Raw genomic sequence first — 16,759 nt, 5'->3', positions numbered from 1 at the left:
CGGAACATTTCCTAATAAAATAATTATAATCAAAGATAAACAATATATAAACAGTTAGTGATGTTGTGCGATACATGTAGTAAGTTACTTTGAAAATTGTGTTTTTAATACCCTTAATGGATGTTAAAATCATCGAAAATGGGGCGTCAGAAAAACGTTTTGAAAAAGGCCTTGCATGATGGAGTGAATGTGTTTCATATTAACATTGATTTTTGCGGCAAAGTCAAAAATGAAAACAGATTTCAACATCGAACATTTCAAGAAGAATGCACAGGTTAGAAAGATACATTTCGAAACACAATTTTGCATAATGAGTTTAATCAGAGACATAAATAACATGTTTATGTCTCTGGTTTAATCTTCGAACACCAATAGGCATTGGTCAAAACACCAATCAGCTGGCTATAATTTATATGGCCACGTACAATATACTACAGATGTCATGGATGTATCTCTTTTGAGAAGTGGACAGGCATGTAGGCTATGCCTGTCCACTTCTCAAAAGAGAATAGTCATGGATGTAGTCATTTATCAGACATACATGTAATCAAATATACTAGGATATGTTGTGAGAGTTTTGTGACACCAGCCATACGCATGACGTTAGTATAATGTTTTATATGTCAGACTGCATTGATTTTCTAGATGGGAGAAATCAGTCAATCGTATGTTTGTGTTCAAATTGGCTAGTACCTGTATATAGCGGGAAAAGGTTCGCCCCCGTTTAATTTTCGCTTTCGTTGTCAGCGGGTGAATTTAAGAATTCCAATGTCCCAAATTTATATTACCGGTACTTTTAACACAACTGAATATTGAGCGAATTTATTGATAAGACTGCGAAGCCATTTGCAAGTGTTGTAGGCCTAAAATAACACAGGTGAAACAGTTTAGGCAGAGCTCTGTTTGGTGGTTTGACCCCTATTTGATTGTCAAACACTTATATGGTTTACCTACGTGTATTTTACCACCAAATGGAAGTCATTTTTTGTTCATTTCTGATTACATTTTTCTGAAGACAAAGGCTATTTATGATATTTACCACTGGGGGGAGTAACTTACGCTGACATTTCTTGATGGGACATTTTAAAAAAGATTGAAATGAAATGCATGCCAGAAGTCACATACATTAATGTACATTGAATTTATGATCTTTTAAAAAGATCAATTTTATTTAAAATACAACATGGCCTCATTTCTGGACTCTACTGTCAATATTCCTATAATCTAGCTCACAGGTCAAGTGAAAAACAATTGCACTCATTTGTTTAGTGTAGAACAAATACGGTATACATTTGGCCTGAAACATCATTTGTATGTAAAAAAATTGTTATACTGCTTAAGAAAAGATTAGTCAAAAAGTAGGAGAACATGCAAATACATATATATAACATGCATGCCAATTAAAAAATTAAAAAGTCTTGGATGTTACCTTTACATATGGTACAGCTTTCAACTTACTAAGCTTTGTTACACAAGACTACTGCATCAGGGAATTTGGTCATTTTCTAATTCTTTATTTGTAGTATATATTAGCAATCAGAATGGAAATTTTGGAGCCAATTTATTAGTTTAACTTGTATTCAGTATTGCCATACCAGACTTAATTGACAAATTAAAGAGTCCTTCCCAATATCTTTAACTGCACAATTTGAAAAAAAACAGTAGAATAGTGGAAAAAATTAAATTGTGATGAATGATGATACTGTAGATAATTACATAGCAGGCAGTTTGTATAATTGTATCTTTTTTTCAGAAGATGACATAATGACAGAGGAAAACCATTTGACCCCACATCGCTCCTCATCTCAGGTAGTCTTTTGACATGTATGCCTCTATGAATAATCATGTTACAATTATAAACAGATGTACATGTAACATGTACAATGTTTTTACTTAAATGAACAATGTAACCGTAAAACACGGTTATAATTATAGCGAACACGCTTATAATGAATTGATGCTTACAGCAAAGTGATTTTCATTCCCTGTGACCTGATTACTTGTAGTAAACTTGACGGATATAACGAATTATGCTTATAACAAAGCAAAATCACCCGTCCCTCGGACTTCGTTATAAGCGTGTTTTACTGTATTTGTTATCACTACTTGGTATGTTTTACCTATATTTTGTAAGATAATCTGTAAAAATGATATGATTTTTCCACTGATGTTCTCAGATGAGCTCTGGTTTGAAAGAAAGATTAAAACGATGTGGCAGATACCATTCCTCTCCGGTGATGGGACAGAATGCACAAAGAAGGACACATTTCACCTCCCCTCTGCTAGCCACTGCTGAGCAACATGGCACCAAACAGACTCTTGAGAAAGAAAAAGGTGAAGAACAAAGCCCAGTTTCAGTCAGTGCGAATTCTAAATCTATGGATTTCCTTAGTCCTTCATACTGTTCAGTTGACACAAAAAAACTGCACACATCTGATCCTGATTCTGGACACAAGACCGCTGTGTCGGGATTAGTTAGACCACACAGATTAGACTTTTCCCAGGATCACCCGGTCTGTGACAAGATGGCTTCCTCTAGTATTATGAATGAGTCTGCCGACAGTGAAAGACAGGAGCAGGATAAAAGGACACAACAGCTTCAGGCATCAATAAAGGAAAAGGAAGATGTGCTGAGGAAGCTGAGACTTGTCCAGTTTTATGAAAACAAGGTTTGTAATTTCTCAGGCCACTGCTTGAAATTGTTTGAATTAATGTGTATTGCTTTTAACAAGGCCTGTTCACAAAAAGGGCAATAGAACTGTAAGTTTTCAAGTTGTCAAATTAGCTTTTGAATTTCATTCTATTACAATTGGTTCAAGAAACTAGTAGTTTTATCTGTTAATTGGTAGATAGTTCTCAATGATATGTGAATACAGTAACAGTAATACTGGTACATGTAATAGAATTAGGGTTGTCTCTAGAAATTGAAGTAGAAGGAAGAAATAAACATGTAGAAGAGGGGTCTGGGGGTCTAGCTTATAGCAAGATTGTGTTTGAAATGCAATATTAGCCAGGTAAGTAAGTCATTATAGGCAGGGGAATTCCCCATACCCTGGCCCCACCCCCATTCACGCACAATGTAATTTAATGTTAAATAACTTAAATACATGGTTGAATTTGTTTAATATAGATATATCATTGCAGAAATAGACTTATATTAATTTTTCTCAGTTTTTTTTAGCATGACCTTGAAAAGATGGAGGAGTTGATAAGAAAGTGGTACCAAGTTTGTCAGGAAGGGCTAGTGGATCTACTGAACCTGATGCCTGAGCCCCACCCCGAGCTGACAGAGCTGATAGATCACCTGGGCATAGACCACAGTATGATTGGCTATAACAAGGATGACCAATCATTTACTGCATACACAGAATGAAAATGGCCACTGTCATATCTCGCACTGCAGAGAAAGCTTTTTTATATTTATGTATGAAATACTTGACTTGATTCATTTTGTTGTTGTTGTGCATTGTTTTTTTTTTTAATTTGTTATTTTTCATGCTTAAAAATAAAGAAAAGTAGCAACTACTTGAGAAGAAAAATTTCATGTTTTTATTGTTTTTGACTGATAAGATTGACGTATAAATTATTCAGTACAAGTAAATAGTTCCAAGAAAAAACTACATGCAATTTAAAAAGTGTAGATTTTTTTATTTTCACTACAATTATTCATATACCTATCATCACTGAATGCTCAGTATGACTAGGGTACATGTAGTGTTACATGTAATTATACTAATATGGACTCCAGTATGATGTGCATGATTTTTATATTTAAAAAATACATACATCTAAAGAGTTCTCTTTTTGAGTTTAATATATATGAGATCTTTTATCATTCATGAATACACATAATTATGTTTGAATAAACGGTATCTAGATCAATAATGTTATGCAAGTCTTTAATTTAATTTTTATAATTTTAATAAATTCGGCATTAATTCTGAAAAAATCAATTATCAAAAGTTATGTTAACATACTGTACCATTAATTGTTTAACCATGCTGTTAAAAACTGTTATTCAGTACAACACAGCAGACATGCTAAATCTTTGTAAAACCCCTGGATACCAGAGTTTTAATTCTTTTATTTTTTGTTTATATAAACATAAGGCTCTGATGCCACATCGCTCACCGGACAATGGTCAAAACTTTCATCAAAGCAGCTTTATAAAGTTAAATACAAAAATATCAGGATGATGAAGTGGAGTATATAAACAACAAAGAATTAGATTATATCCAGGTATTCGTGTATATTAATCATTTATCCCACTTTTGGCAACAGTGTTGTTTCTCAGCAATTCAGAACAATAACAATACCAAGATGCTATAATACATAATAGTATTCCATTGAAGATCTTGAAAATGTGTTTAAAGACTTTTCTGGTACATGTTTTTTAACATCTCCATAGATCGCAGTATTAGTTAGGAGGGCTATGGTTTGAACAATTCAAAGAAAATCTAAACTGTATTGCTATCATATACTTTGATTTCCTATTTGGGACCCCAATATTAGTCCAAATGTCACAATTTAAACAATCTAGAATATGAACTTTGTTGATTTGCATAGTTAAATTATATACCACGTATCAACATTTCTAATGCCCATTCTGATGAAGTTAGAACCTCCATACTTTACATTTGTGTTGTGTATTCTCTCTCTCTCTCTCTCTCTCTCTCTCTCTCTCTCTCTCTCTCTCTCTCTCTTACGCATGCATTGTTAATTAGTAAGAAATACCACATATTGTATCATTATAATCTCTGTGTACCATTGTGCAATGATGTTGAGATTGAAATAAATGAATGAAAAGGATGCCCCATAATTATCCGGCGGTTACAATTTGAACAATTAAGAATTAACGCTATGCTTGTATAGTAATATTATAAATGACAGCCTTGAAGTTCTTGGGAAGCTTTTTTCCTACACATGCTTATACATATATAATCTTATGTAAAAATTTGATACCCCATGGTGGCCCCACACTCAACTTCCAGGGATTATGATTTGAACTAATTGAATCTAATTTGTTGAGGATGTTTCCACAAAATTTTCAACTTATTTAGGTATATCATTTTTGAGAAGTTTTTAAAGGTTTCCCCCTATATATCTCTTTGTACTACCGGGTAAGTCCATTACAAATCGTGCCCAAAACTTGGTCTAACTTGAGTCTAGTCTACACACCCTGCTTTGATAACCTCTGATAACTGGCCAATTAATTTTGAGAGAAAGATTTCAAATTTTTTCCCGTATATATTCCTATGTAAACATTTGATACCGCATTGTGGCCCACCCTTGAACAAACATAAAACTAGACTACTCGAGGAATTTTCATCTTTTCTGAGCAAATGGCGTTATAAGGCTTGCATTACGGGGAAGGAGGGGGAGGGGAGAGGAGCATGTAGAATTACGGGAGGGGGGGGGGGGCAGGTAGAGTGAGGGAGAGGAAAGGGGGCGGGTACATATAATAGAAGGAGATGGGACAGGTTGAATGTCAGGACAGAGAGGGCATGTATAATCAAGGTACGTAGGAGAGAGCCCATAGAATGACGAGGAGGAATGGGCAGGTAGAATGATGGGAGGAGGAGGGGGGGGGGCAAATAGAAAGCGAAGGAGGGTAAGGGTAGATAGAATTCTAACGGGGAGGAAGATAATATCAAACTGACTTATCTCCATTATTCACAAATTATTCTTATATTGTGATTAGTAATTACCCTACCTGTCTGATGGATTGTGAGTTCGAATCTCGTAAGGTTAAAGTTCTGATGATTTGAGAAAAAAAGTCTCAAAAGTGTTGGGTTCATGCGCGGATCCAGAAAATTTGTCCAGGGGGGGGGGGGTGGTCCAAGGGATAATTGTGTTTGTCGGGGGGGGGGTATTTTTTCGAGGCCAATTTTTGGTAATATTACGATATTACTATGTAAATTTTAATATGTTTGAATTTTCCGGAGCGGGAGGGGGGGGGGTCCCTCGTATCACCACCCTTCCTTTACCAGGGCATGGGGGTTATATCAGGCTTCCTATAAACAAAATGGTTTAAAGGGACTTGGACACGATTTTAGATCAAAATTTTCTTTTTCTTTTTTTTATGTAAAAAATGGTTTATTTGCTCATTTTGAATGATTGACCAAAATTTGAATTTTAGAAGTCAAGTTTTAAGAAAGATACAGAGGTAAGAAATCATTGTTATGTAAACAAGGCTCGAGTCTTATATTTGTTTACAAATAATGTAAAGTATGGAATTACCATTTCTTTGACCAAATGACTGGTGGCAAACAAGGTATACTGATTCAATTTGTTCATAGATAATATGATAAACAGAAAAAACAACTATATTGTGACATTTGCTGATTTCAATTGTTATTACTATCAATATATTTATAATATTTATGTGTTATTTTTGTGTGTATATTTTTCAGTGACCTGTATGTCATTCTCCAAACACAAATTATTCTGTAAACAAATGAGTTTGTACACAAACTAAAAGATTTATAAGTACTGACCGTCCCTTTTTGCCTATATTTTGTAATGTTCACCTTATGAGTGCTATAAGACGTATGTCTTTTGCAATAAAGAAATTGAAATTAATTGAGACTTATACCAATAAAACACATATGTAAACCATAACAAAGCTCGAGATTTCTTTACAAAACAAAGATTTTCAAACTCTGTATCTTGCTTATTAGTGTAGCGGATAGTGGGGGAAATATTTCACTTGAGGAGACAAGCACCAAATTTTGCATGAAGGTTCATTGAACATTATTTGATTAAAAAATATCGTTGGCCATTCAAGTTTTGGTCATTTTTAAGATGGCCGCCTCTTATTTCAAAATGGCGTCTTTTTTTTCATAATGTTTTTATGATATTTTAAATATTTCTGGGTAATATTTTCATTTTCTGTGAAATAATGAAGAAGAGTTTGTTGCATGATGTAATTTGAGGTTCATTCCAAATATGAACATTCTGCGCATGCGTTTAAAAACATGCTGCAGTTTAGTTTTGAATGTACATGATCTAATCGTCTGAGCAGTTGCAGCTGCAAAGAGCAATGCAAATAATTCGGACTTGAAACATTTGCAATTCCCAGAACAACTAATATTACATAATTCAGTAGTTCTTGACATGAAGCCGCAATTGGTGGTAAGGATGTCCAGTGTGAAATCCCAAAACCGCAATCTTAATCCCAACCCCATCTGGAAGGAATGGTGAGGTTTGTCACTTGCATAGTGACTGACTTAATGTACTATGTTCGGCTTGCAATACAGATCTCTTAATATGCTCTGCAAGAGCAGCTCTTGAGGGATCGAGGGATGCCATTGTATGGTCGCTGCTTACGAGCAAAGAGGTCAAGGCGCGTGTCATTTACTTTATTGGCAGTGCTGGACTGAACGTACATGATGTCTGCGAATTGATCATATGTTCTGTCACACTGTCACAAGGAAACCTTAAGAATCTAAATACCTCTGAAACGTTGGATTTGTGATGGATACCAATTAATGACATTGTTAGATCACATGGTCCAAGATCAAATGCACTGTCATTTTTTCATGCATACACGAATTGTGATACAGATTCCGCATTTGTTGGGACAGGTAAAATGACTGTCAAGCATGGCATGCTGAATGTGTTTGAGAACGTTACAGAGGTTTTCAGTTTCTTAAGTTTTCCTTGTGACGGTGTGACAGAACATATAATCAATCAACTAGAAGAACTTGTAGTCATCATCTACGTTCGGTCCAGCACTGCCAATAAAGTAAATGACACGCGCCTTGACCTCTTTGCTCGTAAGCAGCGACCATACAATGGCATCCCTCGATCCCTTAAGAGCTGCTCTTGTAGAGCTAATTAAGAGATCTGTATTGCAAGCTGAACATACACTGGGTCAGTCGCTATGTAAGTGACAAACCACACCATCCCATCTTCCAGATGGGGTTGGGATAAAGATTGCGGTTTTTCGGTGTTACAAGGGACATCCTTACCACAAATTGCGGCTTCATGTCAAAAACAACTGAAATGTTGATGTAATATTAGTTGTTCTGGGAATTGCAAATGTTTCAAGTCCGAATTATTTTGCATTGCTCTTTGCAGCTGCAACTACTCAGACAATTAGAGCATGTACATTCAAAACTAAACTGCAGCATGTTTTTAAACGCATGCGCAGAATGTTCATATTTGGAATGAACCTCAAATTATATCATACAACAAATTCTTTTTCATAATTTCACAGAAAATAAAAATATTACCCGGAAATATTTTAAGTATCATGAAAACATTATGAAAAAGACGCCATTTTGAAATAAGAGGCGACCATCTTTAAAAAGGCCAAAACTTGAATGGCCAACGATATTTTTAATCAAGTGATGTTCAAGGAATCTTCATGCAAAATTTGGTGCTTGTCTCCACAAGTGAAATATCTTGCTGAAATTTTGACCTAAGCCGCTACACTATATAGCTCAATATTTGACTTTAATTTTGATGAAGCATTAAAAGTACCCATGTTAATCATTCTAAACATTAAAATTGGAAAAATAAAATTCAAATTTTGAGCTAAAATTGTGTCCAAATCTAAGATACATAATATCATATGTATGCATATCATGATTATTCCGTAAAATGAGGGAAGAAATCGTAAAAACGAAATAGGTAACTCGTAATTACGAGGTTTTATTAGTTGTGCGAGATGTTTTCTTGTTTTCACGAGATGGTTATTTTGTAACCACAGATCCTTTCTATTATCGTAACTAACGAGATAAATATTTTTTGTATGTTGCACTATTTGTCTTTTGTATTATTATAAGTAGATATAACAAATTTCATCGAACTGGCGAATTAATACTGCAAAGAAATGAGAGGGTATGTACAGACGCAAGCAGTAAAACGGTTAACAAAACCCAGAGAGACTAACGTACTGTATAGCATTGCATGAGACGAATACATGTACAGTGTATTGCAATTTTGTGTGCAATTAAAGTAACAAAACAGGTCCATCATGAGTTGAAAATTTAATGCAGATGAGCTTTGAACAGCAAATGAAATTATGTTTGACACATTAACTTGGTCATAAAGTATTCTATATTTGTTTTAATTTTTGAAAATAGAGCTCATCACTTCTTAATGAAGTGAACTAATTCATGTAATTGGCATCAAATGCTTCTACCATTTGCAATGCTGCTTGATAAACGAATCAAATATATTTAAAAGGTTTCAATTGAAATTCCACCAAACATTAATTATAGAATCCTTTTCTTTTGTGCGGGATTGTTTTGTAAAAAAAAAAATGTTGGTTTCAGTTGTCTCGCTTGCTCCCCCCATTTTTTTTTTTTTTAGGAAAAACAAATGGAATTACAATTAAACTGAAATAGGCTTCTCATGCAGCACTTCAATTGAGGTGTTTCTGAGTATTTACTCAATTATCTAATAGCTCGTTTTAGATGTATTTGTGATTTGGCATTCCCTCTGTTTTGAATGATGTAATCTATTGGCCGGTAACAGTTAATTGCTGTAATATACCATTTGCTCCACACAAAGAACTCACACGTGGAAATTACACAACTCATCCTAAATGTTTATTGACAATCGCGGATCACGCACAGCTCCATTGAATCCCCTCAATTATATCATTATGAAGCTGTGTAATTTTTAAATTTTTTTTCCCCACTTGTATTGTTAAGGGTGCCTATTTACAACAAAGGTAATTTTAATGTCTTCAGATGCTTTATTTTTTACTTGGGGACATTACAAACAGCGCACTTAGTCACCCTCTTGTGTCTTTTTTCTTCAAATTTTGAATCTTAGATTTTTCTTTCCCCTTCGTGACTGATTAATGCACCAAATATGCTATGGAACACCAACGCCCCATACCAATATAACGGCCATATATTTTGTTTGAACTCTATCACAGGAATCCTGTCATCTTAATGTAAAATTCTAATTAAATAAGCGTAATTTACATAATTAATATCGAGAAAATCTGCAGTCTTTTGTTTATATTGTATGAACCTCTACATTTCTTATTGAAAAGAAACTCTTGGTTTTTTTAAATTAATTGCTGTTATTTGAAATCTTAAAAATATTTAAGTATAAGACCAAGATGAAGTGTTGGGCTGTTAGAATCGTGCTTATGGCGTCCACTTCCGGTCAAGGAAAAAACGTCAATATTATACAGAACAAGACAAGTTCGATTCTCCGTCGCTGTAAGCCGCAAATCAAGGAGATCGTTAGGGGGTGGACATGATTCCTCAAACGATTTGTTATTCCGCGGGCCCCTGTGCAGTGTCCACGGCCTGCACTTGACACTATTTAGCCGGGACTATTTAGAAACATGACTAATGCGATATTAACCATCGACCATCAAAGCTATCAATTTATCAGCACTTGTAGTTGACTTTGATAATTTCTATGTACTCCATGTTGTTTTTACGGATCAAGTTCCCACACTTTGCAGAAAATTAAGCCCCGGTAGACTGACAGATAATTAGAGTTTCTAATGTTCTTTTAAGGAAACATAATTGGTTTGATGTTAGCCATCTTTAGACTTCTTCGACAAGACTTGCAAAGGCTAATGATTGACTTGGACCGTGCAGTGATCCTTAGGTGTCAAGTGAAGTCTTCGTACCGCAATCATTTCCCAATGAGACAAACAAAGCGGGCCCTACTTTGGAATACTTAGCGTAATTTAAAATCGATTGACATCAGGACCCGGGGTGCCCCAATATAAAAAGACTGGTTGAATTTACACAGCCATTAATGTTGAAACATCTAACCCGACATAGGTATCACAGGCGTATCCATATCAAAGGCATTCCACTACAGTGTATTTTTGCCGTTATTAGCAATAACTTCATGATATGTACATGGGCATACTATTGTACCAGCCGCCAAGGAAGATCTATTTTTTCTCGATCGTAATTTCCAAATCACATTAGTGAATACTTACTTTCAATCTTATGCAAAAAAAAAAATAAAGAAAAAAAAAGAGAGAAACAAACAAACATTAATAATCGAAAAAAAAACCAAAACAAAAAAACTGCTTTGTGTACCAAAACCAGGAATATCTCCTTAATTTCCTCTCTAAACTAACAGTAAATCAAAAAAACCATTTTCTCCTTTGTATCAGTGCAGTTTTGAAACGTGAATTCATGTTGACAATATTCGTGTCATATGTAATTAAGAGTAAAAAAAAAAGGAAGACAAGAGTTTATAATGGGTTTTTTTTTATTTTGCCTGGCCGTAGCATGAAATGTCAATAGCATACTGTGAACCAAGGGTCAGGGATATATATATATATATTTGTTCAAGTATGTATATCCTTCTTCTAAAAGAATACCCATTTCATTAATAGCATTGTTTTTTTTTTTTCAAATATTAATTCCTTCCCCAGATTCGCTTAAGAAGTTTCATTTTCCCCTAATAATCGATTTTATATTAAAAGTGTTTTTAAAGTGTGATTATTTTTGTTTTTCACTTTTTTAGCTGGTCCATTTTAACACATAATCATTTGGGTATCAGCATAAAACTACAGGTAAATTTTCAAAATTTTATAGAAAAAATACTGATATGTGTTAATTATGTTACTATGAATGATTTATCTAAGGAAGCTGGTTTGTCAACAAATAGCCATCAGATCTACCTCAATTTTTTAATGGTTTTGTTTTATTTTTAAACTATTGTTAAGTAAAGAAAAAATCCATACATTTTAACTTTATTAAATTTTACTGTTTCCCTGTATCTTTATACAGAGATCTTCCTCTTAAAGAGATTTGTTCAGTCTAAAAATGGCCATGACCATCCATTTCTCAGCATAATGTTAAAGGTTACACTATTAATTAACATCTCTCTCTCTCTCTCTCTCTCTCTCTCTCTCTCTCTCTCTCTCTCTCTCTCTCGCGCGCGCGCGATTAAGAAAGAGAGCACACATAATTACATTTATATCTTCTTTTTCTTTCGTAGGGAAATTATCTTTTACCAGATACGAATTAGTGTGTGATATGTGTTGCACGATGTTTATTTTTTTCATTCAAGCGAAATTTATCGCCCTATTCGTTTACAAGGTACTTGCCGGTGTAAAAGGGGGGTATTAAAATTGTGGGCAACATTAGGTTTTGCGGCGGGTACGGTTTCACATTAAGCTTTAATATATGGCCTGTGAGATCGCCCTCCTAAAGCTATTATGAACAAAATGAATGCATTGGGGTTATTTGTATTCTTTTAATGTCAAGTCTTTAAAAGCATAATTTTACCAATAAATTATCAAGCAATTAAAATTAAATGAAAATGTCAAAAGCATGCGTGTCTGTATACAATTAATAACCCAGGTCTATTACAATGGGCGACTTTACAAAGTTTTCCATACTTTCATATTAACTTCAGAAGGAGGGACTATTTTAACTATTAATATCCCGCAGTTTAGTCAAATCATCTGAACCACACGAGACGACGGGCCAAACGAATTTTGTCCTTCTCCGCTGACCCGGAGCGGAGGGTTTGACAACGTATAATAATTAATACCCGTCAATTTGTGCTTGGTGTTTTCCACCAATAGTTTCGATTTCCTGTTACTTTTGATGCATGAGCGTATTATTGTGATTTTACAACGGATATATGTCTTTAAAATGATAAAATGATGTGATCGCTTTTCTTAAGCTATTCTTTCCGAGTGACCCCGCCAAGTCGCGTTTAGGAGAATGTTAATTTCTCCAAAATCGAACCCCTTTTCCATCGATTCGCTACTTGGCATCAAAGAGACTGTAGCAGAACCTAAAGACAACGAAAATACAACGCAAAATGAAACTTTGTGCAAGACAGACCCCAAAGGAGAGGGCAAAATTGTGACAGAAGGACGAGCTGATTTCGAGAGAAATCAAATTGACCGGATCTCTTACTCTACCCTTAACCTGAGGGATGACAGTCTTCATGCATATGGGAAAAGTGACTATGACTCTGAGCATACATTTGGGTTTATTTCTGAGCGGCAAAGGGAAGTGCTTTTGCAGAGACAGAATGAGCAACTAGGGCATTGTCGAGTGAGATATTGGGGGGCCCCTAGGTACCACGACCCCCTTTCTCCATGGCAGTACCGCTATCCAAGTCAGGGACCACTCTCGCGCTTCATAGGTAAGTTATTGTCAAAAGTCTGAGAAGACTGTGCATTTATTTCTATTACATGTGTTACTGATATTGTCCGTTCCCCATTTCTGTTCTTACTATCTACTCCTTTATATCAAATTGTTAAGCACAATTATATGTAACCTATTTTCCGTTTTCTCTCTCTCTCCGTTGTCACATGCTATGTACTATGCTGTACTATGCATCAATGTATGTGCCTCAGATGGCTTGTTTTTGTGTATTTTTCATATTTGTTCCTTTTATACAACTATGTTGGTTACAGTGAATAAATTGAACTTGAATTTTAGCTTCTTTTTTTTCAAGAAAACAGAAAACTTCTTTGGTTTGAATCGTTGAAGTATGATTCATAAAATAAAATCATTGATATGAGCTAGACTGAATTCACCCTTTTTTAATACTAGTATCGAATTGAATTTTAAAGTTTTAAACTTACTCAAAAAATTGGGCCGTATGTGAACGGAGATTCCCAAATGACAACAAACTTGTTAGTGAAATAATTCTACCTTTGCCTCATATATCAACAAATCAAGGCCACTTTAATGTCTCACTTGTCCTCAAATGCCATCATTTTTTCTACAGAGCATTAACAGTATCAAAATGCCAGACATATAACATATAATTTCATTAACTTGACCATGTAAATACAATTACTCAAGTTTATAATTCTATTTACCTTTTAAAAACACAGGTATGAAGTCAATTATTCCCATTTTATTCAGAAGGCTGAACTGATGAATAAACTGAAAGGTTAAAAGTGAACATGTTTGAAGGCTATTATCAAAGAGTGACGGTTATTAAAAAATTGAACCTACTTCACCGAATTTTTCAATGTGCTATGATTCATAAAGACACAATTCGGCTTGAAAATTAAAGGATTGACATGCACAAAAAGAGAAAAAATATAGAAATGAATACAGCTGAGATCTAGATTTGTAAAGCCGTATTGTGCATGTTAAACTTGTCGTGTGTGCATTGTTTGATTTTTTTATTTCTTCGTAATTTTCTGGAATAATTTTTTTGGTTTTTAGTTGATTTTTTTTTCACATAAATTTAATTTTTTAAAAACTTTACTTTGGTTATTACATTTAGATTCGTCCCTTTTGCTACCAAATCTTCGGAAATCCAAGCGAATAAGAACAGCTTTTTCCCCTACACAGCTCCTACAGTTAGAGCATGCGTTTGAGAAGAACCATTACGTGGTGGGCCAAGAGAGAAAAGAACTGGCTCTTAAATTAGGCCTCAGTGAAACGCAGGTAAAATGTCATTGCCTTTCATTGACACTTAAACTCTGACACATAATGGAACGTTCCAGGGCTCATACTTTACCAGATATATTATGAAATTGTTGATTTAAAAATAATGATAAATATGTCTAATGGATATAGTAGTTTTATTTTATATCTATGAGCATTTATCATTTGCACTAAGTCCAATAAAACCTAGATCAAATTTCAAATAAAACATCATTTTTATCATTGATCAGAATTTCATCAAATAATTATGTTAATTAATAAATATTTACAATATCTTTTCCCATTCTGAATTTGTTTTACGTCAGGAATTGTTTATTCGTACTTATGTATTTCAGGGACTTAAAATAAAAAACAAAAATCTATTAGTTTTTCATTTTTTTCTTTTATTGAAAAAAGACAAAATACATGTACTATTTTTGTTATTTTAAAACGTAGAATAAATGAAAAAAATATACAATTAGGATTATAAATTGATATCATTAATTAATATTTGTAAAGTGCAATTTTTATTTATCTCTAAATTTTTCAAGGCAGGAAATAATGTCAATCAAAAAAGATTAACCTATACAAACTACTCATGATTATAATTATAATAGATTTTAAATTGTTAGAATCAATAAGATGAATTCATCAATTAAAAAAAGTACGAAATGTAGTTGAATATTTCAAATGAAAACAAAATGGTATGTATAATCTTTATCTATCTAAGAAAAAAAAAGAATACGAAAATTCGAGACAATACATGCTTTATATTTATGAAATAATTTTTCCCAAGGACGTTCGTGAATTACCTGTAAATGAAATATAAAAAAAAAATGATCCATGGAATTTGTATGATAAATTCCGTCTGTCTCTTTTGTCACGTAAACTTTTTTATTGCACCTAATCCTTTCTGTAAATGCCATGCAACAACATTTAAAAAAAAAAATTTTTGCCATGAAAATTTAAATTTTTTTCTAATGAAAAAAAATCTATTCTGTAACATATTCGTTTGGTAAAAATTTGGTTATGTTTTTAGCCTCATTATGGTGGATTTTTCGATGGTCCCTTAATGTACAAACATTCGCTATACCTGATGTGTATCAACATCTATTACACCATCATTTGTAAAGAATCCTAAAGTTTTTATGGATATAAATGCAAAAACTTATTTTTTATGCTTGTTCTTGTGTAACAGACTGGAATACATAGCACGTTTAAACAATGTAGTACTTGTCATTTTCTGATCACTATCATACGGGTTCTGTCAATGAGCACGACACCGCAGTATATTTCATCTCGACATTTGATTGGAAGAAATGAGGCGTAAACTAACAATGCTAATGGATTGTATTAATGTAATCCTGTGACATCTTGTGTGGGGTGTTTCACGTTTAGGATTTCTTAAACAATAAAAGTTTACTCCAGATAAGCAGAAGAGGCCACAGGTCAGAAACGATTTGCCAAATTAGGGAGTTTTGTTTTTGCATTACTGACAATTTAGCTTCGTAATGACTGTCACCCATAGTAGGTTCACTCAACAGGCAAAGGACATTAACACTAATACCGCCCAGATTGAAGTAAAGATAATTCTAACTAAGGTATCATTTTCATATTTTTCATCAAAACAAACAATAGTTTTTATCATTCCGACATGCAAAGTGCTGTGTATACATATAAAACAAATTGTATCCTTATTAGATATGCAGGTATATATAAGCTGTATGTTAAAAAAAAATGAACAGAAAAGTATCATTAAATATATATATTTAGAAGCTTAACCACACAAAAAAAACCAAACAAGATACATAATACATTGTAAAATTCAGAAAAAAATATGTGGATTGTATTCAAATATCTAATTTGACATAACATAAAACATAATAAATATTGATCAGATACTAATACTCTAGTAACAGGAAATTGCAAAAGTAACTTTAAAACAACCAATTTTGCACAGAAATCTAAAAACTTCTTTCCATTTTGTAGGTGAAAGTATGGTTTCAGAACAGACGTACAAAGTACAAGCGAGTGAAAGCAGAAGAAGACATGACAATGGCCCCTTCTAAAAATAGAAGTCACGTGATAAGGGATCAGGTGACGAAGAAAAGCGATTGTCGCTACGATTCTTCGTCTGAGGAAAGTGATATAGATGTTTAACCATAATGAGAGTGGCTTGCTTCAATGGCAGTATATGGTGCATTTACTTTTCTCATTTCTTCTATTATTGCTTTGGATTTGTTGTCCATTTATCACTGAAATGCTTTGTGAAGTATGACTTTTAGGTGTAAACTTAGTGCGGATAAGAGTAATGGAGGCTTATTTTGGATGTTGTTTTCAATATAAATTTTGTTGTTGTGATATTGAATAGGATGTAACCATATTTTCAATAAATATTATAAGATGTT

At 33.7% G+C, this 16,759-nt stretch overlaps 2 protein-coding genes across 3 annotated transcripts; both read left to right on the top strand.

Annotated features, from left to right (window-relative positions):
* The first annotated feature begins 123 nt into the window (after window positions 1–123).
* Window positions 124–3,545, top strand: LOC105332249 (swi5-dependent recombination DNA repair protein 1 homolog). 2 transcript variants are annotated; one of them, XM_011434782.4, is made up of 4 exons: window positions 124–274; window positions 1,754–1,809; window positions 2,178–2,669; window positions 3,182–3,545. In XM_011434782.4, exons 1-4 carry the CDS (start codon window positions 139–141, stop codon window positions 3,371–3,373), a joined length of 876 nt encoding a protein of 291 aa, XP_011433084.3. In that variant the 5' UTR covers window positions 124–138; the 3' UTR covers window positions 3,374–3,545. The 2 variants fall into 2 exon arrangements, with proteins under 2 accessions (XP_011433084.3, XP_034329915.2); XM_034474024.2 differs by lacking the exon at window positions 124–274 and adding an exon at window positions 549–602 and having other exon boundaries at window positions 3,182–3,543.
* An 8,823-nt stretch (window positions 3,546–12,368) lies between these two features.
* On the top strand, window positions 12,369–16,759 carry LOC105348011 (homeobox protein EMX1). Its single transcript, XM_011457272.4, has 3 exons — window positions 12,369–13,107; window positions 14,209–14,372; window positions 16,341–16,759. The coding sequence occupies exons 1-3, from the start codon at window positions 12,678–12,680 to the stop codon at window positions 16,509–16,511; spliced, it is 765 nt and encodes a 254-aa protein (XP_011455574.3). The 5' UTR covers window positions 12,369–12,677; the 3' UTR covers window positions 16,512–16,759.

The sequence above is a fragment of the Magallana gigas genome, chromosome 8 (genome assembly GCF_963853765.1).
Source record: "Magallana gigas chromosome 8, xbMagGiga1.1, whole genome shotgun sequence".
Lineage (NCBI taxonomy): Eukaryota > Metazoa > Mollusca > Bivalvia > Ostreida > Ostreidae > Magallana > Magallana gigas.
The sequence above is the reverse complement of the archived record's forward strand: the minus strand, read 5'-3'. Positions and strand labels throughout refer to the sequence as shown.